Source organism: Dicentrarchus labrax, unplaced genomic scaffold (assembly GCF_905237075.1).
Source record: "Dicentrarchus labrax unplaced genomic scaffold, dlabrax2021, whole genome shotgun sequence".
Taxonomy (NCBI): Eukaryota; Metazoa; Chordata; class Actinopteri; family Moronidae; genus Dicentrarchus; species Dicentrarchus labrax.
The window spans coordinates 20,984,354-21,006,489 of NW_026136718.1; the positions used below are offsets into that span (position 1 = coordinate 20,984,354).

The 22,136-nt window shown below is 40.1% G+C and overlaps 4 protein-coding genes and 1 long non-coding RNA gene across 11 annotated transcripts; 3 read left to right on the forward strand and 2 right to left on the reverse strand.

The window, feature by feature from the left end:
- The first annotated feature begins 3,224 nt into the window (after nucleotides 1-3,224).
- Nucleotides 3,225-7,523, forward strand: tmem221 (transmembrane protein 221). Its single transcript, XM_051376451.1, has 3 exons — nucleotides 3,225-3,889; nucleotides 5,486-5,571; nucleotides 6,443-7,523. The coding sequence occupies exons 1-3, from the start codon at nucleotides 3,588-3,590 to the stop codon at nucleotides 6,982-6,984; spliced, it is 930 nt and encodes a 309-aa protein (XP_051232411.1). The 5' UTR covers nucleotides 3,225-3,587; the 3' UTR covers nucleotides 6,985-7,523.
- Nucleotides 5,368-10,244, reverse strand: borcs8 (BLOC-1 related complex subunit 8). Of its 2 annotated transcripts, XM_051376459.1 has the most exons (6): nucleotides 10,057-10,244; nucleotides 9,699-9,811; nucleotides 8,962-9,026; nucleotides 8,763-8,870; nucleotides 7,626-7,717; nucleotides 5,368-6,192 (listed from the first exon to the last, which is right to left on the reverse strand). In XM_051376459.1, the coding sequence occupies exons 1-5, from the start codon at nucleotides 10,091-10,093 to the stop codon at nucleotides 7,648-7,650; spliced, it is 393 nt and encodes a 130-aa protein (XP_051232419.1). In that variant the 5' UTR covers nucleotides 10,094-10,244; the 3' UTR covers nucleotides 5,368-6,192; nucleotides 7,626-7,647. The 2 variants fall into 2 exon arrangements, with proteins under 2 accessions (XP_051232419.1, XP_051232420.1); XM_051376460.1 differs by lacking the exon at nucleotides 7,626-7,717.
- rfxank (regulatory factor X-associated ankyrin-containing protein) lies at nucleotides 9,807-12,414 on the forward strand. 6 transcript variants are annotated; one of them, XM_051376453.1, is made up of 9 exons: nucleotides 9,807-10,019; nucleotides 10,568-10,657; nucleotides 10,782-10,943; nucleotides 11,049-11,114; nucleotides 11,232-11,332; nucleotides 11,428-11,553; nucleotides 11,711-11,777; nucleotides 11,863-11,943; nucleotides 12,043-12,414. In XM_051376453.1, the coding sequence occupies exons 2-9, from the start codon at nucleotides 10,573-10,575 to the stop codon at nucleotides 12,093-12,095; spliced, it is 741 nt and encodes a 246-aa protein (XP_051232413.1). In that variant the 5' UTR covers nucleotides 9,807-10,019; nucleotides 10,568-10,572; the 3' UTR covers nucleotides 12,096-12,414. The 6 variants fall into 6 exon arrangements, with proteins under 6 accessions (XP_051232413.1, XP_051232418.1, XP_051232415.1 ...); XM_051376458.1 differs by having other exon boundaries at nucleotides 10,833-10,943; XM_051376455.1 differs by having other exon boundaries at nucleotides 10,568-10,655; nucleotides 10,801-10,943.
- On the reverse strand, nucleotides 12,236-14,499 carry nr2c2ap (nuclear receptor 2C2-associated protein). The gene is made up of 4 exons (XM_051376461.1): nucleotides 14,409-14,499; nucleotides 14,128-14,218; nucleotides 13,626-13,731; nucleotides 12,236-13,482 (listed from the first exon to the last, which is right to left on the reverse strand). Exons 1-4 carry the CDS (start codon nucleotides 14,444-14,446, stop codon nucleotides 13,346-13,348), a joined length of 372 nt encoding a protein of 123 aa, XP_051232421.1. The 5' UTR covers nucleotides 14,447-14,499; the 3' UTR covers nucleotides 12,236-13,345.
- LOC127350142 (uncharacterized) lies at nucleotides 14,215-20,161 on the forward strand. The gene is made up of 3 exons (XR_007880525.1): nucleotides 14,215-14,355; nucleotides 14,561-14,620; nucleotides 20,111-20,161. It is a non-coding gene; the product is annotated as an uncharacterized LOC127350142 (long non-coding RNA).
- The last annotated feature ends 1,975 nt before the right edge of the window (nucleotides 20,162-22,136 follow it).

Genomic DNA, 22,136 nt, shown 5'->3' on the forward strand with positions numbered 1-22,136 from the left:
TTTTTTGTTTAAAAAAAAAAAAAAAAACTGAAGATATAAGGTGTGGACAAGTCTGCAAAACAACATCCAAAGCATCACAGTTATATGATATTACATGAAAAAGTATGAACGTGCAAAGAAAATATTACAAAATAAGATTGGACCATTATTCATTTTAATGGATCCTCTGAGGAAAACAGCTTTTGTCACACTGGCATCATTGCTGATTTCCTGATAACGTTTTGACATTTCTTAAATAAAATTAATACATAATGACTAAAGATTGTGGTAAGACCAAAATACTCTACTGATACACTCTCTCTGGGGCTATTACCACTTGTTGTGATGAGTCATTCTTTGTCCTTTCTCTGTCTCAAACATGGTGTCTAATCGATAAAATGAGACTGTATAGTGTTTAGATCTAGATGAGACAATGAAGTCATGCGGTATGATCGCTGGCTAATATGCTTAATGTATATGAACTTGGGTAGCCACAGAAAAAAGGCCTGAAGGAACTTACAGTGACTCCTAACCTTTTTTTTTTCTATTTTTTGACCCACTGATACAAAGTAATGTCTACTTTACTTTTTCAAAGTAAAACTATGCAATACTAAACTATGTATAAACACTATTCAGGGTTCTATAAGCTGCACTCTGTATGTTCTTAGCATGTGTGAAATTAGAGGAATTACACCTTTTAGTGGAATTTTAAAGCTGTTAATTGCAGCATGGTTACAAAACAAATTTTTGCATGTAATTTTTCAAATGATCAACCATGATCTGAAAGGACAAGTAATTTTAAACTTGGTGCACATTATGTGCTTTTCGATAATGGATCACTGGATCAATAATTTATTGTTGTATTGTTATCAAAAAAATAAAAAAATAAAAGCAGTGTTATTTATTAACAGGGCTCTGCATGTCAGAGTGGCCTTCTGGTAGAATAGACCATCTTTCAACCGAAGTAGGAAGGTTCAAGTATATTGCCAGGCTGTCTGCTGAAGTGTCCTTTGGCAATTTACTGAGTCCCTACAGGTTAATTGGATGTCATATACATATATGTGTAGTGTCTGAGTATCATCAGTATATGATTTAGTGAGAGTTGCCTCTCCTATACATCATGGCTATGTTCTGCTGTTGCTATGATTAGATCGTTGAAAATGCATTCCAGTTTAATTTGGTTATTGAACTGAACCCTAACTGAGGCTGTGAACTGAAACTATAATTGTAATTTTGTCTACCTCTGTAAATGCAGGCCTATGGGTTGGACAAAATTACAGAAACATCTAACAACAAGCTATAATGTATCAATCAACAACTCTATGACAGCCTCAATAAACATTTGTATTAGACTGTATTATATTGTACAGTGGTTGCTGTTATTGTGTTCACCCACTGTGCATATAAGATTATTTAAAAACACACAAATTAACCAGGATTAAAACATCATATACAGTCTTTCTGTCTGAGTTCAGTCTACTTTAGCTTTATCATGTATTTTTATTAGCTGTCCCTGTGTAACGCTAATTAAAGAGAAAGCAGTGACAGAGGTAAAAGGGAATAAAAGAGAAATAAAATGCTCAGAAAAGCAAAGCTAAGACACTAATGGAAAACAGACATGCTGTCAGCTCAATAGATATATTTAGAGGTAATAACTGAATCACTGCATGAGCTGAATTATTGACTATTTTTGGGATGTGACACAATGTACTCCTAAAAATAATATAGTGACAATTTATTAGCACAGATCATCTGTGGAAGTGTGGACAACAACTCTGTTTCTCTCTCACACGTACACTGACAAACATATCCGCACACAGACATAAACACACAGAGCTATGCACGCACAATCACACGCAGATTGAGATCCCCAAGAGGTAGCTCACGCTGTGCATCTGATGCAATAGTTAGCAACATCCCTGCAGACTGCCACAGCCTTTACCTCCAGGATTCACCTGTGTGGGCCCCGTGAATCCGACAGAGGATAGTGCAAACCCCCATCTGTAAATACAGCAAGCTAATCACCAGCAGCTAAGGAGAAATTATGTATTTTCTCACTGTGCTGTTTACGCAAGTGTTTTCTTCATACATTTATTCTGGACACTGTGAGCCGTCAAGCTGAAGGCTGAATTGCAACCACAGTTATTAAATATTACTGATAAACACATAACGCAAGAGCCATTAACCAGAAAGTAGAGAGAGAGATAAAGGTGCCTTTGAGAACTTTCCGTATCAAGTCCATTTTTTTTTTCATTTTCCTGAAACTTCTCACTTCTGCTTTCGACAAGATCAGCCTCGACCCTTTTAGAGCATGTGGTGAGGCTGTCGGATTCAGAAATAGCCTCCCTGGTCAGTATACATGTGTGAGAGCAATTGTTCACATTGTGTACCTATATAGCTACAGTCTTATCTACATCTCAACAGAATAAGGGCTACACCTTTACCCCCCCCCCCACACACACACCAAACCCCAACCTCTAACAGAACAATAAGGCCTCCGTGACACAGACTTTAAGTATGTCAAGGTGTTTGCTGTCCAGCAGTGGTATACGTGAAAAGAACACTGAGTACCAATTCTACTAAATCAGGCAGATATTGGACAGGCAACTTATTTTATGACATGGTTGCAATGTGCATATAAAACCTCAGGTATAGAAGAAGTGGATGCAATAAAAAAAGAAAAAGAAAAGGTGCATCTCAGGTAAACTGTGCATGTTTCCACAGCAACAAGTGAAAAGTTAATTAGATTCAGAGAGTCTGAGGAGCTGGACTAAGAATAAAAGGGGCTTTCTACAACGAAGAGGGGTGAGCTGAGGTGGCCGCTGCGGCTGCAAATTCCTCAAAGGTTAGCTGTAATGTACACCTGCCATGGTCTCATTGTGCACAGAACATTTTATTTTACTTTATTCTATGATGTGCGTGTCATTTTCTGCTCATATCTTTTATTGTTAGATAGTAGAATATTAATAGCCTGTTGAACTGTAATCCTTTAATCACTTTATGAGGATAGGAGACTACATCCCAGCATAAGAAGTAGGCTAATCTATTATTGCCACAAGGAAATATTTGAGTCATTTCAGGTCTGTTTTTCCCCTAAAAAGGATGCTTTTAATGTACTTTTTTTGGGTGCAATTCACACTTTATTTGATTTAATTAGGTAGCTACAAGTTGTATTAACTTGAGTGGTGTGAATGGACTGTTTTAATGTCCTTTGTTCGGTCATGGTGTTTTGTGTTTAGTCAGTGAGCTCTCCCTATCCCAGGAGCACGTCAACGCATTGTTTCCGAGGATCCAAGAGAAAAAGTCCATTGTTGTTGCGAAGTTTTTAATCTGGGGGATTTAAAGCACATCACATGCTCAGACTGGGCAGCGGGGCGCTCCACCACAACAGGCAAACTACCGCAAGAAAAAATCCATGTTGGGGGAGAAACTGTTCATCCCGAAAGGACCGAAACATTTCATCAACACTGCAATGCCAGCGTACTTTTTGGGAGTTTAGGAAGTGTGTTTGAACAACAACAACAAAAGAAAGAAAGTACGATCGGCAAAAAAAGGGGGAAACTGTTTATTCTCTGGAGAAACCTGACCGCCGGGGATTTAGGAGAAAGATGACGTTCAAGTACAGCCAGCGGTCTCTGCTAGTGCTGTCTCTACTGGGGATTTTATCGGCCATCATGTCTGTTTTATCGGTCATTTTGATTTTCCAGCTTCAGTCTCAACAGACGGCGGTGAAGGAGTCTCCCCCTTCCACCTCCTCGGTTATACCCGCTCATATCTGGGGCGTGCTGTTGCCGGTCTCCACGGTGCTCTCCGCTCTGTCCCTCACCCTCCATTTAAGCTCTGTGGTAGTGTGTCTTCTCCACAGCTACTTTTCAACAGAGGTTTGCAGAGGAGACCAGGATACTGAGAGGTATTTGGCCTGCATGTAACGCACCTCTTCTTCTTCCACCTGCTTAAAAAAATATATATAACACACAGACACCTGAAACTGCGACAGGGCTGTCAGCCGCTTCACTCACTGGTATTATGCTGCTGTTGATCCAAATTGGTCACAAACAGATAGTTCCGGTCGGTTCTGATAGGCTGGGTCACGTTTGAAGGCTCAAGCACACCTGTGATGCGTTACAGTTAATTACAATATTAATACGCACCTCTTATGCGGGATGGCAACTTTTTTACAGCGAGACTAGCTAGGTTTTAGATTTAAAAAAATAAAATAAAACAATCTTAATTTACTAATAAAAAGTTGAATTTATTAGTATTAAAACCCACCCTTGCTCAGCAGTTTTCCTGCTGTAGCCTTACTCAGTCTGGTATGACCAGAAGCTTAGGTGGCTAATGTTAGCAGACTGATAGATATTGTTGTAAAATGGCCATGACTCAGTTTACTTGCTATTGTTAAACCACATTTTAGCATGTACTTTTATTCTGTAATTGTCAATTGTGGCAAAAGTGGCTACTGTTGAGCAAAAGTTAGGCTACATCATTTCATTTAACTGGTTTAGGTGAAATATGGCCTGGATTATAGAAACTACTGTGCTATGTAATGCAACAATACTACAACTCTGTAATAAGAATTGTAATAAAAATGGCAAACTTTATTTTGACGCTATGCTGTAAAGAAGTTAATTTAACCAATGTTAAATTTGTGAGGCTGTAGTTTCTGGCTTTACCGCATATGCAAATAAGAAAAGCAAAATAATATGTTGCAACTTCCAATATAAGGCAGAGAAAAACAACACCAAAACAAAGTTTAAGGCTACAGCACTGCACTGCATTACATCCTACTTAAGTTCCTTTTTTCTGGTAATGCAGTCACTGTTAAACAATGTTGCTATAAGTGGAAATTAACATTTAATCAGTTGAGTGTGTCTGCCCATGGCCACATAATCTTCTATAATTGTTCTCTGTTAACCACAGGGGATCTGGGTTGACTGTTTTAAGTTTCATGAAAAGAAAACATAGTTTCAGAAGCATAAATGGGTCTTCCTTGTGTGTCAGAGTGCAGAGGCCATCACTGCAGTGTTGTTGGTCAACCCCCACCTCTCAACCTCTATGAATCCTATCTTAACAATGGCCTTCCTCTCATTATGCACCCAGCACACAGCCTCTCGCTGGCCCTTTCCCACATCAGTATACAAATCCAACAGCATACCCCAGGACCTCCCTACTGACAGAGGGGACATTCCAAGAAAATGTGAATAATAATGAGCATCACAAAATATCTAGCATTTAACCAAATAATCAACAATAAAATGTTTTAGGACTTTAAGTTCTGATGTGCAAACTTACCAGGGGAGAAATAAATAAAAAGGACCAAGAAAAGTTTGATTGCATAGTAAAAAAAAAAAAAAAAAAAAAAAAGAAAAAGGGAAATGAGTTGATGAGTTGTTGGATAAAATCATCTTCATTTATGCACTGAAGAGAAAAGTACAGTAGCAGTTTTAAAGTGTAAAACATCAAGGTCTGAGCAACAACATTAAACATATGACATTTGTGTCCACAGAGCAGACTGGTTCCTTTTGGATAGCAGAGCTGTACGACATGTGGCTATTGGACTGTTCTGCCTCGGTGTTTCTGTCTATTTGGCAGGTAAGAACAAAAGAATGAAAAATAAGATTTTCTTATTTTGTAAGAATCTGGATTTTCTCTTTAAGAATGTGGCTAATCTGGCAGTATACAGATATTTTATCCTTAAATACAGGTTAGAACTGGGCACCTGTTATTGCCTTCTAGGCCACGTTTTTGTCATTTCCTTGAGTATGTGTTGAGTTTTTATAATTTGCATGCAGGGTACTTTAACAAGAAACTCACAAAGACCTGAAAGTGTGTCCAAAACATTGGCGGTGCAGTGGATTTTCAACGGCAGAGGCAAAAGCAGCACGTCTGCTTTCTCTCTGGTCCGTCCAGTGAGTCTGAGAGAACAATGCATTCTTTGAGCAGCGTCCATGACTTAAGTGTTTCTAATGCTGAACCTGGCAGTGCTGTGGTGCGCTGTTCCACTGAGCGGCTTGTACTGTGGGGGTCACTGGAGGCAGTCACTCCATTGTGATGAGGAGGTGTCGCCCTTACGACCCCCCTTCAGACTCAATCAAGAGGTAGCAGAGCAAGCGACTGTAGCAGCAACACCACCGGCTCAGGAAGTCACATCACATCCCAGAGCTGTGCTTTTCTCCCCCTTCCTTCAGCATTCCTGAGTCCATAGTCCTTTTTCTAGAAATAAACATAGGACAACTTAGATAAAAACTGCTAGTTTTTATGTCAACAATATTAAGTACATTTTTGTAAAGCATTCAATCAGTGTGATGTGGATAAAGTAATAAGAACATAGAAATGAAGCAAAAATTTAAACTAACAGCAAACTGAGATACAAGTAAAAAGAACAACTTTTACTTATTTGGCCCATTAAAGTTAGTCATTTAGTGTTTCTGTGTATATAAATTCTCTTTCTCTTCCTTGGCAGCTATGTCCATCTTCATGCTGCTGATATTTGAGGTGGAGACAGGCATCGCAAGTGCCTGCATACTCTCCTCAGGGATCTTAATCCTACTGGTTGTTGTGATCCACTCTCTGGTCAAAGCTTCCTGTAGTGCCAAGCGCTATCACGATGACCACCTCGACACCCTCTACCAGAATGACCACGGGAGCAGCAGCACGCCTGTCTCCCGATCCTGTGAGCTCAAAGTTGGTGTGGACAAACCGCGGATGCACCGCAGCCAGTCTCACATCCAGCATCCCATCTCCTACCCTCACTATAGCAACCCGAGACAGCGGGAACAGTACCAGCAACAGCAGTACTCCCCGGCTGGAGGTTCCCAGGGCAACGCAAGTGATAAAGACGGCTACAGCAGTGGTGGCAGTTGTCCCAGAATGCACAGGACCCTGTCTACTGAATCTGGCTTACTGCAGGCCCAGGCTAAACCCTGGAATGGGGTCAACAATGAGATGAGAAGTGTCCTTGCGCGCAAGTCAGGGATTTCGGCAAAAGACTCTACTCTTGTGTGACACAAAGCAGGCACAGCTCGGGGTTAAAGGCACCGATTAGCTGACTGCTAACACAGTTGTCATCTCAAACAGATGTACAACTGTAAATTTGTACCTTTTTCACTCCGCTTGTTTAATCTGACTGTCTGCAGACAACATGCGACAGAGATTGAAAAACACACGCAGATTTCAACTTCATCAACTGATTTCTCCTGTCCAGATTTTAGAGCATTTTTGATTTGATTTGAACATGTTGAGCACAAGTTTTGTATAATTGTAAGTGTTTTGTATAAATGAATTTAAATCTCATTACACTCCAATGTTGCCCAAGGACCAACATGGCACATTTATAGCTTTTTTGTCATAATGTAAATACTTCATTCGGCTGTAAAGGGTGGCTTTTTGCCAAATATGTGTGCAAAATGTTCAGATGTGTTTTGTTATAGGTTATGGGTTAGTAGTTCAACTTTTAATGAATTAATTTGAGGAAACATAATTCAGTTTAAAAGTAGGATGTTTTCTGACAGATAAATAAGACATTAAAATAATGTTCACAATCACTTTCAATGTAATTTAAATGCTGAATTCAATAATTTCTGAAAGGGATTGTTATTTTTATGTCAAAACAATGTGATTACATTATGTCTGGAAGAACTACTAACCTTGGACACCTCTGTCCAGAGGTCATGAGGAAGTGGACGGGGCATGTGGAGCAGGGACAAGGGGACTGGGAGAGGGGGTCACATCACTTAAACTTCATGCAGGTGTCAGTGGGAAACAAAAAACAGCACCGAAAAATAAAACAGAAAACATGAAGCTCCCATTAACTACAAAAATTTCATTTTGCAGTTATTATGGGAATAAATTGGCAGAAACTGAAGGTAAAAGTATGAACTGATACAAATGATTATAAATGAGGGATTAAATAAAACAAATAGAAACAAAGAGTGTACACAAACAAAGGTATGATGTGGAGCAAAGAATGAACACAAACAGGATAAAACTCCAGACACTGAGTCACTGATTATTCTCATTTTTAGACTTTGTGAATTATATAAAGAGATTTAGGAAAATGTTAAATTAGAAGAAATCACGAGTTGATCTTTGACACTTAAGTAGGGGTGGGTGGTCTTGCCAAAATAAGTAATAGCCTATAATTCTCTGGCTTGTTCAAATATTGACAAAGATTACATGAATATTTTTGGTTTGGAAAGATAAATGTTTATGAAATCAACCTCCAATGATGACTCTTCTAAAATGATTAAACAATGAGTAAACAGTCCTGGGTACGGACACAGCTATTTTGGAAGAAACACCCTTACACCCCCCTCGCCTGACGAGCTTTGTAGAGATATGTTTTATAATGGATGTCATACATAAATTACCTTTCAAATATCTCATACCCACAGGCAGTGCATTTGCATAAAAGGTTTCCAAATTTAAAAAATGTAGTTCAGTTCAAGTGACGGTTACCAAACAGTTCTTTGAAGCAGCTATGAGCTTGTGTTGCATATGAAAGAGTTGAGTTAGCTAACAGCCACCAGGAGATAACTTTAGCGATCGACAAATTGTTGGTTGTTGAGCATCTAAGTTTGCACATTTTGTTGCTTTCTGAGTAGACATTAGTTCCAACAAAGCACAGGAAGGGGGCAAGGACCACAAAACCAGCAATGATCCTATCTGATGAATGGATAGCATTAACACCAAGATTAAAAATAACAAACCCATGAATTAATGCATGATGGCATGATATAGATATGTTTGTGTATTATCATTACAATCTCACTGCTGCCTCCTACCTGCGTCCTTGCGAGTTGTTAATCTGTTCCTTCATGCTGATGGCTTGACGGAGGAGGCTGTCAATGTTTTTGAAATACACGCTACTGTTCGTCATGCTCTTCACAGCACTGCAAAAAGAGCCATTATTAGAGCCATTAAGAGTCATGACAGCGGGGCAGTGGGAATTCTGCAAATATGTAGGTCTATGCTTCTCCTCACCTGCATGCATACTCTACACTGTAGATGGCTCCTTGACTCTGCTCCTCCCAGCTCTGCATGTCTGTCTGTGTGAGACATGACAGAAAATACAACCAACATTATACTAGTATTACAGAATCAAGTGGTGTGGTTTTTTTTACCACCAGCAACACACAAACACACACCATGCTATGCCTCCTGATTTAAAAGTGGATGATGAGTTCAACAACAAACCTTTATGGCTTAAAAAAAAAAAGAGTCAGAAACAGCAACCGAACCCAATTAGGGAAAATACAGGCTAAAGCAGAATTCATACATGTTATGTCATTACTGATGTAATATATAATAAATAAATAACTCTGCATTTAATTTAATAGCAGGGACACACTGATGGGGCCATTTAACGATAAAATAAAGAGCAGAGGCACACTTGTTGTTTACCCTGTGCACATATGAAGCAACCACTATTTTGTGGCATGAGTGAAATGCTCTGAAATAACAACAACTATAGTGAATTTTAACTCAGATGTGAAGGCATTTTCTTATTCCGAGCAGTGAATACACAAACCTATTACAAAGTGTCATCTCACATCGCCTAACAGTTGATAGATTAGGGTCAGCTGTATGTTTCCAAATGCAAATGTTACTGTCTAAGGTTATTGGAATAGCACTACATAAACTTTGTTGATTTTCCCTTTAATGTCCAATTCCTTTTACATGTTCCTCATCTCCAACAACATGACACAGGGTAAACTTACCTTGTGTTGCACCAGTTCAGGCAGGGACCTCCTGACGTGCTCCTGCAGTCTGTAGAGAGCCACTGACGGCTCGTTAGCCAGGACGTACATGCTCTCCGTAAACTTATCGGTCACTGTAGGATCAAAGAAGCACAGACAAATGCACAGACCACACGACCCGTGTTAGAAATTTAAAACAAGAAACGGTGGGAAACATCCAATAAAGCACGGGGACATGGACAAATAGCGATGTAAACACAGTGCTAGCAGAGCATTAGCTTAGCGGCTACCGTGAGCTAACAGCTACTAGCTCCGTCGCAGCGTCGCAAAGGTAACAATGAGGTAAGTTGTATGCTCATTTATGTTTGCTAGTGAGTACCTCTTCTAACTTTCAGCTGCATCTCCTGGTCCTCCATGATGAAAGGTGGTTAAACCGATAACACAGTGCCGCTGTACGCGAGTTTGTGTCACCTGATTCTTCCTCCTTCCGTATTTTTGTTGTCATGTGTCACACGACAATATTCCGGACAGAAATACCGATTATTAAAAAAAACAGTTCTTCCTTCAAAGAGTACCAGTTGTCGTGATGCGTTAGGTTGAGTCAAACGTGTTTTCGTTTCTCTCGTCAAAATAATTGACTAATTGAAAAGCTAATCAACTGAGCGGTGAGTAATGTATCTCGGCACACTGCGATGGGCAGCGAGGTCCGCCGTGTGACATGAAATTATTTACTTTCAGTTTTCCCAAAAGGAAGTTAGCGCAAATTAGACTGTGAGGCTGGATGTGGTGAGTGGACAATGTCCCTGGCTTTATAAACTAATTTTGCCTACTTTTTCCTCCATGCCCGCACCGTGTTATTTATTAGTTAATGTCTTGTTTTTTTATTGCAGTGATCATGGAGGCCGGAGGTGATGAAGAGGTTGCAGATGGACAAAACGCTAATGTTTGTCCGTCCGAGTCCAGAGACGAGCGGTCCAGTGGTAACTGTGCCTTTTTTTTTTAGCTTTCATCTTTTAATACAAGCTTCCTACCTTTTTTTTTTTTTTTTTGTATAACATGTGCAGTCACCCGATGTTTGTAGCCTCACAATAATCAATTAAACAGATATATATCTTGCTTCCACTGACATGGCTGTGGTTCATCTGAATGGGTCAGTGTCTCCAGAGAACATGGATGTGGATGAAGAGGGTTTGTTCAAACACTCCACCACTCTGACCAACAAGCAGCGTGGGAATGAGGTTACAGTACGCCCGGCAACATTAGACTGTAAGTACTGGCAAAGAGCTAGTGACACTGTGTTAGACAAGCAAGCAAGCATGGTATTTTCATTTTCTTGAGCATGAGAGGATATTAAGACTTTATTTCCATCAGCTCTGTCCATACACCAGTTGGCAGCTCAAGGTGAGGTTTCACAAGTGGCTGCACACCTGAGTAAAGGTGAGGAATCTGGATGTCACCGTCAGACACCAGAAAGTAGAACACAATGGACATTTTCTCCAGCATTAAGTTGTACAATATTCTAACAGATAGTCTGTGACCTGTTGTATATTGCAGACAGTTCACTGCTCAGCAAACAGGATGAACGGGGCTTTACGCCTCTCATGTGGGCAGCAGCGTTTGGAGAGAAAGCAGTGGTGGATTTTCTCTTGGAGAAGGTAAGAAATAAGTTACTGCTGCCCGGAGAGACATGCACATATTGATATGACAAAATGCATCATCTTGGTGATGTTTTATGGTATTTTTGTTTTAGGGTGCGGACCCCAAAACAATTGCAAGGGAGCGAGAGAGTGCCCTGACACTGGCCAGCTCTGGAGGTTATGTGGACATTGTTGAGTCTCTTCTCAGACATGGAGTGGACATTAACACTTATGATTGGGTACATTATGACCTTCTTTATGTCAGACACATCATTACAAATCCATAAGATTCAGTTACGGCAAGCCAACACAAATAATTAAAATGGACGAAAACACTGAAATATAACCACAATGTGATTTTTCTTTTTAATGAACACTCTTGTGTTTTTCTCTCAGAATGGTGGGACCCCTCTTCTGTACGCTGTACGAGGGAACCACATCAAATGTGTAGAGGCACTCTTAGGTACATTGCATGTCTATGATGTGAAATATTCTGTCAAATTCAGTTTGAATGCTTTATTAATTGCACTCACTGTACTCTCTTGCAGCCAAAGGGGCAGACATGACCATTGAGTCGGACTCTGGGTACAGTCCCATGGCCTTAGCTGTTGCCCTTGGACACAAAAAGAGTATGTAGTCTTCATATACCTGACAATTTCATTTTCTCATATAAGAGGCTACTGTAAAAAAGGTTTTGCTGAATTAACATTTTCTCATTTGTCTCCTAGTTCAGAAAGTGTTGGAGGACCATATACTGAAACTCTACAAGCCACCAACATGACAGTAATTAAAATTAATAAATGGAAAGGGCAGTCTGACACTGTTGATCTCAGATCTAAGACCAGCTATCATCAGTGGTGAGATGACGACCTCCGTGACAAGATCAAGTCATTGTAATGGATCAGTACATATGCAGAGACATTTAAACTAAACTGCATTTTTATTTTTTGAACAGTTTATTCCATTTGTATGCATTACAATGTACAAACACTGTACAAACAAGGACTCAAATGTGATGGTTGTGCAGCAGAATTATTTTGTTTGGCTGAAGAGCAGCAGAAAAAGGTCTGTAAACAAGTTTTAATAAAAATGTATTTTTATACTGTGTGTTCCACTGGAATGATGCTTCAACTCAAAAGGCACAATATAAGTATAGAGAGCGTGATAACAAAATGATATATGATCACAACAATCTGCATTTAAAACTCAGATTCAGACTCCATGTCAAGCCTTCTGTGTTTGAGTTATCAAGGGTGAGATAGCTAGACACATCCCTGAAAGCTTTCATACCAAAAAAGGCCACATTCACATCAGTTCATGAGGTGGCAGTACAGATGACATGTTTCCCAAGTGCCACCACACCATCCTGCATCATGTACTTGACTCAGGGGCCATTTCCTCTCTCATGAGATGATTTTAAAAAAATGGTCAGGAAGCCTTTTCCCCCAGGACATCCAAGGAATAAACAATAATTCTCCCAAAAAAGTCAGCACTATTCTCAAACATTATTTTTACTTTGTCCACTGCAGGGGCCTCCTGTATGGGAAAGCTGTGGGTGTGGAGTTAAGAAAAAGATAAGCATGGTAAAAATGAAAAGCATGTTCAGGAAAATATTGTCTGATACTTATTACGAACCATCTAGAGCAGTAACAGGAAACACACAGCGTTCCTAGAGTGACAGGTAGAGCTTCGGCTGCTGTAAAAACCCAGTCTGACAGACTGAATTTATAATGTGTTAAAGCAGGATAAAATTAAGTATTCTGTTAACCATCTGTTTGAAAAAAATGGTGGTGGAAAGTAAATCCGTCTGATAAAGTAGCCTGTCAGTCTAAAGATTATTTCTGGCACGCATCAACTTTGGTTGCAAACTAGGATTAATGCAGTTAAATCAAGGGTCAAGTGTAACATTTATAGCTACAGTGGCAGTTACGGGTAAGTCAAGACATGTATATAAGCTTTGTTATTATTTTAAAATGTTGCTTCCCCCATTTGGCATTGGATTTTAAAAATCTGTTACAGAGATTACGGCATTTATGCAGCAGAATTTAACCTGCTATCAATTAAATCTATCAAATGCTGCACAGTAACACTGAAGGATATCTGAAGAGAGTTGTTGTCTTCTGGGTAAAAATGGCTGATGACTGTAAGGTCTCCCTCTTTTGGGCAACCTGCAGAAAGCACAAGTGGAAAACCATTTATCTCATGACACCTAACGTCTGCAATGGGAAACGAAGAGGCGGTGGATAATCACATCAGGAAACATTTGCAATTAAGCTGACGGTTTTGGAAAAAAAACTTCTCTGGGTTTTACCTTCTAGTCTACATGTTTTTGCTGAGAAGCCTCCTTGGAACTGGACCTTTAACTCTGAAACCTTGACAGACTCAGGGAACTCCAGAGACACCCACTGACATTCACCCTGTCAAAGACATTGATGATGATTCATTGTGACTCCAAGTATGTGGTTATCTATATTCCATACTACATAGGAACTGTAAGGAAGTTTTGAGAATCTAGTGTGTTCACAGTGGCACATTTACAAAATAAAACTTCCTTAGTAAGTACACATACTAAAAAAAGGCTTCATTTTAAGTATGCTGTTGTTGATGTATGCCAATCTCCCACAATGCAATGCACAAAAAAGGAGGCGCTCACAACTACAAAAACACGAGTTAGTTAGTAGCTAGTACATTATTGAAGTAAACATTTTGCACTTAGTGTATCATCATTGTCTAGTATGAAATTATTTAGTATGTTGATTTCTTGTACATTAACAACACGAACAGCACACTACTGTACAGAGCTGAAGGTTTACCTGGTCTGAATTCCAGCATGTCTCTTCGTTGCAGTCAAACATGTACTTCTTTCCAAACTGCTTCACATCTCTGTGTAGCACTGAACTCACCCTGAAACAGGAGCGACAACACCCCAGTCGTTAGTTTACACGTTTACGAGCACGGCTAACAGGAGGTAAACACACTGAATAGGAAGCACAACATGTTCCGTATTGGACTAATGAGAGACAGTCGTTCAAACACAACAGGTAGGTTCGCCGTCTTCATGAATACATTACATTTCTGTACAGTTGTTGTCTACCTGCTCTGAGTTTCGCTGCAAATCAACGAGGAAGCCATGTCGAATTTTTAAATCACGAACTGCCGTCAAGCGAGGCAGCAGGCAACGCGTTGCTTTGGTTTTCTTTTACGACAGTGACGTGAATGTGTAGCCGTTCCTCTTCCCGCCACTAGATGGACGTCACGTTCCGTCGAAATCCTGAGTGGAGGCTGCTGCTGGTTCCCAAACTGAAGGTAAAGGCTTCATCTTTATCCCGACGGCTCAAAATGAATAATTAAGAGCATGAAACATTAAACTTATTTTATAAAATGTGTGTTTAGTGGTGTGGCCAGTAAGCGGCTGCCAGCTGCTCTCCATCTTGTTTGTACCTGCGTGTCTCCTGTAGTCTAGTGGAAGGTCAGGGAGATACGAATCGATTAGGAAGAGAGGACTACAGACACTGGGCCCCATACTAAAGGTGAATCGATCAGCTAACCGATTGCAACCTTCAAATGAAACACACAGAAGGAAAGACTGCTTTAAATGTTACATGTGTGTTGTAAAAAAGGAAAAGAAATAAAGTGTTTTAGTTGATTCACAGCAGATTGGATAATCTCATAAAAGAACCAACTACTTTTATTAGTGAGCATATTCCTGTATCACTCTCTGATTATAACCAGGGAAGAGGCAGTACAGACGCAGAGAAATGTCTGTGTGTGTGTGTGTGTGTGTGTGTGTGAGAGAGAGAGAGAGAGAGAGAGAGAGAGAGAGAGAGAGAGACTGTATTTGGCACATGGCTTATTGCAGATGGAGAACTCCTGCTGAGGTTTTGTCACAGTGCCCCCTCACTGCAGATAATCAATAGGTCTGAAATACAAAACCTGATGAAACCCAGCCTCCGTGAAAATTGTGCAGGGGCTGGGGAGAGTGACTGGGTTGTAAGATTTGGATACACACCCCCTTACCACTTCCAGAATCTGCACCATGTTCACACACATACACACACACATACACACACACAGACACACACACACACACACACACACACACACACACACACACACGCTGACTTTGTGAGCCGTGCACTTGCATTACAATGTTGGTTCATATGGCAGGTTTAAAAGCATTTGAGATTGAGTATAAATTGTGATTTAAAGCTGCTGTAATATTTGTACAATCCCATATCTATGAGTGACTGTGATGTATGTCACTGCAGGGTTTGTAGAGTTGTTAATCACAAATGCTGGCTCAACACTTAATTTGCCAGGTGCTCAGATTCTGGCCTGTAGCCATTTTTGGACCCCCACCTGGCCAACATACCCATGTGGGCCTCACATGGGTGAATGATGAGCTGGCATAGGACCCCATAAAATGTTGTCTGTTGGCTCCATAAAGATCCCATGTTTGTTTTACCAATGTGGGTTGCTAATAATGCCAATGTGGGCTGCACTTGGGGCCCACATCCGCAATCCTTCTAAGAACCCACATGGCCCTTTTTTCTTCTTCATTAAAAACAATATCATATACAATACGTAGACAAAAATAACAAGTACACAAGGCTTTTCATTCAAAAGTCTATGATAGCATCAATTTAATTTATTTTGCTTTGGTATCAGTCCTGAGAGATCACATATGGTGGCGTATAATAGCACAGTCCTCATAGCTAGATATATTCATCTTAAAAACACACCAAAGAAAACATCCTTAAAACAAAAAGAGAGGTCTGAAATAAAAAATGTTTTAATAAACGCCACAATGTCTGACCAAAACCTCTGTTGGAGAACACTTCCAAAAACGCATGTGCAACATTTTCATCTGAATCTTTACAGAATAAGCAGTCAGACTCGATGTCCCGTTTATATCTCTAAGGAAAGATTTTGTTGGATAGAATGAAGATGTGAATTAATTCAAATGTATCTTCCCTCTAGTAATAAAATACTTCAGAGGCAAGAACCATACTTTTCTCCAATTAGATCATTCCAAAATGGGATTGTGATGATGTTCTTTTAATAATAAAGCCCTAATTGCTCTGTTATTATTTTGATATGGGCTCTTTTTGTGTCCGTTAAAGGAATGGGTCCACTCTGTCAGCCAGACAACCAGCGGAGACTTAGTGAGCTTCAGAGGTGCTAGTGGGCAGTGTTTTACCTTTGCACAGAGCCAGGCTAGCTGTTTCCCCGTTTCCAATCTTTATGCTAAGCTAAGGTAAGCTAAGCTAACTGTCTCTTGGCTGTAGCCTTATATTTAAGGGACAGACATTAGTGGTATCTTCTCTTTTAACTCCAAGGTGGGATAAAAGGGGGGTCTTGGATGCGAGTACTATTTTGATTACTCATCTCCAGAATATGTTGTGATTATTGTTGTTTTGACTAAAAACAGGCTTTGTTTGCATCTCTGTTCCAACATCTCATGGTCAGCTTTGTCACAATGAAACATTTCTGGCCTTTCTTGCTCACTGAGCTTGTTAGGGGATTATCTTCACCTCTGTCATTGATACGGCTTAAATCCCCATGTTCCCTCAGTCGTCTTTGTCACTCTTTCACCACAGCGGTTGCTGTTACTTTTGTCACCTCTGTTTCTGGGTTATGTCCCATGAGGCAGGATTAGTGGTAAGAAAACTAACTTTGGGCTTAACCCCAGCTGGCTTTTTGGTCTCAATGCAGTGACTCACTTTTCACACTGTATGTATCACCATGGCAACTTAGGTTGCACACGTAACCTGCTGGCTGTCACATGCAAGTATGTAAAAGTCTGATCCCTCACAAGTCAATACTCTGAGAGAATGGCATTGCTTTGAACCTGGACACACAGATTTAAAAACTGTGTTTTTGAATGGATGTGCATTGATACTATAAGTCCTTGTAGAAGAACATTTTCTCACTCTGAAACAATAAAAGGTATTAATTATTAATTATCAGCAAATTTTTATGTTATTCCGTGGTTGAAGATTTTTTCACAGCTTTCCCATGAGTGATCATGGCAGTAGATTGCACCGTACTGTTCCCTTTAATGCAGCCTTGGGAGAACATGAGGCTGCCTGTGTGAGCAGAAAATCTTTTCATAGCCTCAATGTGACCATTAAATATTGTTTCAATGAAAAGTACACCCACTGTGCCTGGATGATGGAGCAGTGAGAAACATTAGATAATTCTGTCTTTTCAAGTTGGGACCTTGGAGCAAGCTTTCTTTTTGTGTGTGAGCTTTCTTAGCTCAGCACCAACAAAGTCTTATGCATATTCCTCTTAAACTTAATGGAAATGATAAGTATTTATGCTTTACTATCTGCAGTCTACCTCCGGCGATGCTCTCTTGCCTTGGCAACAGAATCAGGATCGCTCTTGACAGATACATTGCTCATTCTTTATTCATTGTAATAGTTTGCACTTTTTGAGAGTGCATCAATGTTAAAAATCAAGTTCTTTCCTGTATTTCCCTTGTTTGCAATTTCAGTGGAATTCCTTGGGCACCAATGTTATTGAAAAGTAAGATTTTTATTATTCACACATACTTAAAGAAAAACAATACCTGCCACTTGTGTGATTCAACAGTTGGGGCAAACTATTAAGCTCTACAGTTCATGAAGTGGCCTACTAATAGGCAGTGGAATTTTGGGGAATAGACCCAATTTTGAAGGCTTTCTGGATAAGGAATTTAAACTAAGACTATGAAAAGAGATGATGGAGATAAACAGCCATAGCCCAGTGTCATCTGAAATGGTTGTATGGGGCGGTTGACTGTATATAGAGGTAAATAAGCAGATGCTTCAGGAGGTAAAACAGTCACGATGGTCTATTCCAGAGTTTATGAGCTCTGGGCACTTGTGCAGATTGTCTTAATGAGTTGGGTGATTAATGCTTGTGCTACTGTCAGCGGAGGGACACAGCATTCAGTCTGGGGCAGCACTACAGCACATCGAGCTGTCCCCTTTTGGTCCACATGACAAACTGACTGCACTGACTTTACTCAACTTCTTTTTGGGTAGTTTAGTTTGATTAAGGAGAAGTCCGTCCGGAAAGTTGAAAGTTTCTGGGGCAATGGGGGAGTCAGTTGGTGTGAAAATAGTAGGTCTAGTCACTGGTGGTATGCATTGAGGCTGAAGAAGATAGATTGGAAATTTTTAAAGTTTGGTTGTTGGAAGCTTTTCCCTTTTACATTTGTCATTATGGGACAAATCAGTAGTTGATGATGGCTGTAGTTAATGATTTAACACCAGCTCAGCTGCCTGAAGCCACAGACTGCATCCTTTGTAAAGTGGGTAGAGTATGTCGGAAATTAGAATGACATGATGCCGCTTAGTGGTCGTAAATCATTTAGTTTAGGAAGACAATATTTGGCGTTCTTTGGGGTCCAACTAATTTTAATAAAGCAGGAAATGGGCAAAACGTGAGGCACATCTGTCGACTGCTGCAGCAATTAACACAGGATCTTGAGTCGCGGCGCCGTTTTCTGGCAGAGCTCCTCGCTCATCTCCATGTTGAAATTTTCTGCTCCAATTTTTGAGTGAGGTTTCCTAATTAAATCATTAAAAAGCAGAGCATTTGCACAATATGCTCCACTGCCTTCATTACAAAGCACAATCACTTGTAATTTATTCACTTACAATGAGGCAGCGTCAGATATGATTCGTCCTCTGTAGCTGTGTTTGTGTGAACACAGAGAGGGTTCACTCTCTTCTTGGTTTGGTTTGTTATTCTTCCAGGCAGTGTAAAGGTGGACGCGCGTGCTTTCACAGCTTTAAATTACTGAAAGATTGATGGATGACCGCAGGATAATGGAACTCTGGGACTACTTAGTGCTGAGTCCCAGAGGTTGGACACACTTTTAAGGCAGAATTATAGAAAGAATATACTGTAATATGTATTTGTGGACACAAGCAATACAAGGGGACAAGCAAATCAAGAAACCAAGAGTTTCAAATATTGGTTTAAATTATTAAGAGCCTGTTTACTAAGGCAAGCTATTACAACACAATACTTGTGCTGCCTGAAGACAGTAGGCTATAATGCAGGTGCATGCCTGGTACTATATTGTATAGCTGAACACAGCATGTAAGAACTGCAATTCTTTTGTTCCCCCGGGCTTTGCATCCCTGACTATGTGCAGCATCGTGATGCACAGGATTTATGAAGTGTGGCTGCTTCCACTTCATGCTCCAGCAGTCAGAATCCCTGCTTGCTCATGATGTGGTTGGAGGCCCACAGATCATGCCTCGCTCACCCCTCTCAGCCTGCAGCCTCAGTGCCACAACCGCATACCCGGTCTGTGATATCTGAGCAAGGAAATGGGCCTGCAGTAATGACCGGAGCACCAGCGACCTCCCATTGGAGACCGCAGTGTAAAGAGATGCTAGAGCGTATCCTTTTATGGGAAGGTCACAGGGATTTGTCATGAGCAGTAGCAGGGGATCTCATGGTTGAGGGGATTTTACTTGAATAGTCAAGTTCAGGTTATAGCTTGAGACTAAAACAATAGTGGGGAAATTAGTTGGATTAGCAAAGTTGACATTCTGTTGTTTTAAGAAGGCATAACAGAGTAATGACATTTAAGACTATATGGTACTAGGTAGACACATTATTTGTTCTTTGAAGTCTTACACATCGTTCTTTTCACCTCTCTTCAGCTCTAGCTGTCTAGACGGGGAGGCGAACTAATCCTCACACTCTGTATTCCAGCGTGCTAGCCCAGCTGCATGCATGACCCCCACCTCCCATCCTCTTAATCTCTTTGTCTCACTTTATTCTCAGCAACACACACCTTGTGAACATGAGCAGCCAAGCATCAGAGCAGCACTTCACAGACCCTCCTCCTCCTCCCCGTTCTCTCAAGGTAAGAAGAGGCGATGCACTACATCGTCAGAGATCACTCAACCCCATTTGTTAGTTGTTGTTTTCCATGTCAGACTGGTTCACTGAAGGCTGGTAATAGGGCAATGGCATTTGATTTCCTAAATATTTGGTGTCAAAGCAGAAAACTTAGTTGCAGATCCCTTTAACTGTATTTGTCGCCCCCGTCTCAATGGTTTGCTATGATTATAATCCGGGTTTACCACCGCAAGAAGCTGAATCAGACTGTGAACAGTCTTTTCTTGTACCACTAGTGAGAATGCACAATAATGCACTTGTCTTAGCAACAACCTGATGCACAGTCTTTTAATTATTTACTCCATTGAATGTATTTCCTTTTTTGTTATACTCTGGATGGAACAGTCTCAAGAAGAGGTCACAAGGAGAAATATGAAAACTGTGTGTGAGAGAGAGAGAAAGAGAGAGAGAGAGAGAGAGAGAGAGACTGATAAAAACTCACAAAGAATAAAAAGGTGAAGGTTGTTGCAAAATACTGCAAAACCTCTTAAAACCCCTTAGATTGATCATCTTTAGCTGCAGTATATACAGCAGTAACTCACTTCATAACGGGGAGAACTAATGCTGGTTTATAGTGGTTGTCACAATACAGAAATAAAGAGCCACACACTTTCTTTTTTCTTTTTAAAGCTGCAGTAATCAATATTTTTATATTAGTTGGGAAAAGAATGACTGTGTACACTTTGAAAGGCACTGCTCGTAGTTTGGGACTCCCAGAGAATTGTCACCTGAATCTACTGTTCCTCTCAGCACTACGAAGCATTTGAGTGTTTTTGAGCTCTTTGCTTTGATTTTACTGCCAACAACTTTGGTTTGATCTTACCGCATTTATCACCCTCTTTTCCAGATGCAGCAGTTTGATAAACTGGCTTTACACTACCTGACCAGTATCAAACAGCAAACAAAAAGATCAACCAGCTAGTGAAGCATTGTGTAAGAGCTAGACATTTACCTCAGCAGTTAGTGGAGACCAAAACAAAGCTAAATGGAAAGCATAACAAACAAAATTATACATTAAAGAATGAACATTAGTATTGCTCTGTGTCTGCTAAAAGTGGGTAATTCCTTATTACAGTCTTATTGTGTTCACAGCGTGTTATGCTGCACCCAAAGGGCCAAAAAAAAATCAATAAATGTTGGTTTAAAACAATGCTTCATACAAAATAACAGGTACATGAACAAGCATCACTATATACATCGACACTAAGTCAATTACCCAATCAAAGGACCATATAAATTGTGTCATTTGGTAAATGAAATGTCTTGAGGATATACACGCTTTTCACACTTCTGGCACACGACGCAACTGTCAGACATTCAGGTGTGCAGAGATATTTATAAGGTTTGTTAAAAAGAAAAAGAAGAGGAAATTACATCAGCCACTCAGGGTGGGATTTAAAGGTCTGTAGTATGATATATATTATAGATACCTTTTGCAATAATCGTACCACATTGTAACTTCAAAAGGAATGAAAGATTTAATCTCATTCTGTTCTGAACAGAGCAGCTGAAGTGTTAAGGGTTTTTTACATTTACCTTTATTTGTTATTTCACTATGAATTATTTAACACAGCAGAATAGAGTAGAAGAAATTGTAGTGAAAATGAGGTAAATAGTTTTTTTAACCACAGGGCAGTTATTCACACGTAAAGTAGGTAATGATCTAAGAGACAGGTGAGTGAATAATGGGGGCATAAAAAGACTATAATAAAGAAGAAGATTAGTCTGCTTTCTTCAGATCGTGTCCTAGCATTAGAGTACCTGCCACAGCGTGAGCTCAGGGATATGAACTGGAAAACCTTTCAGACAGCTGCTGTGATGGCGTAGACACCTGAACATGCAACACTATCTAGTTTAACCGTGGCAGATTGTTTCTGCAACAATTAAAAAAGATGGCACCTTCAATTAG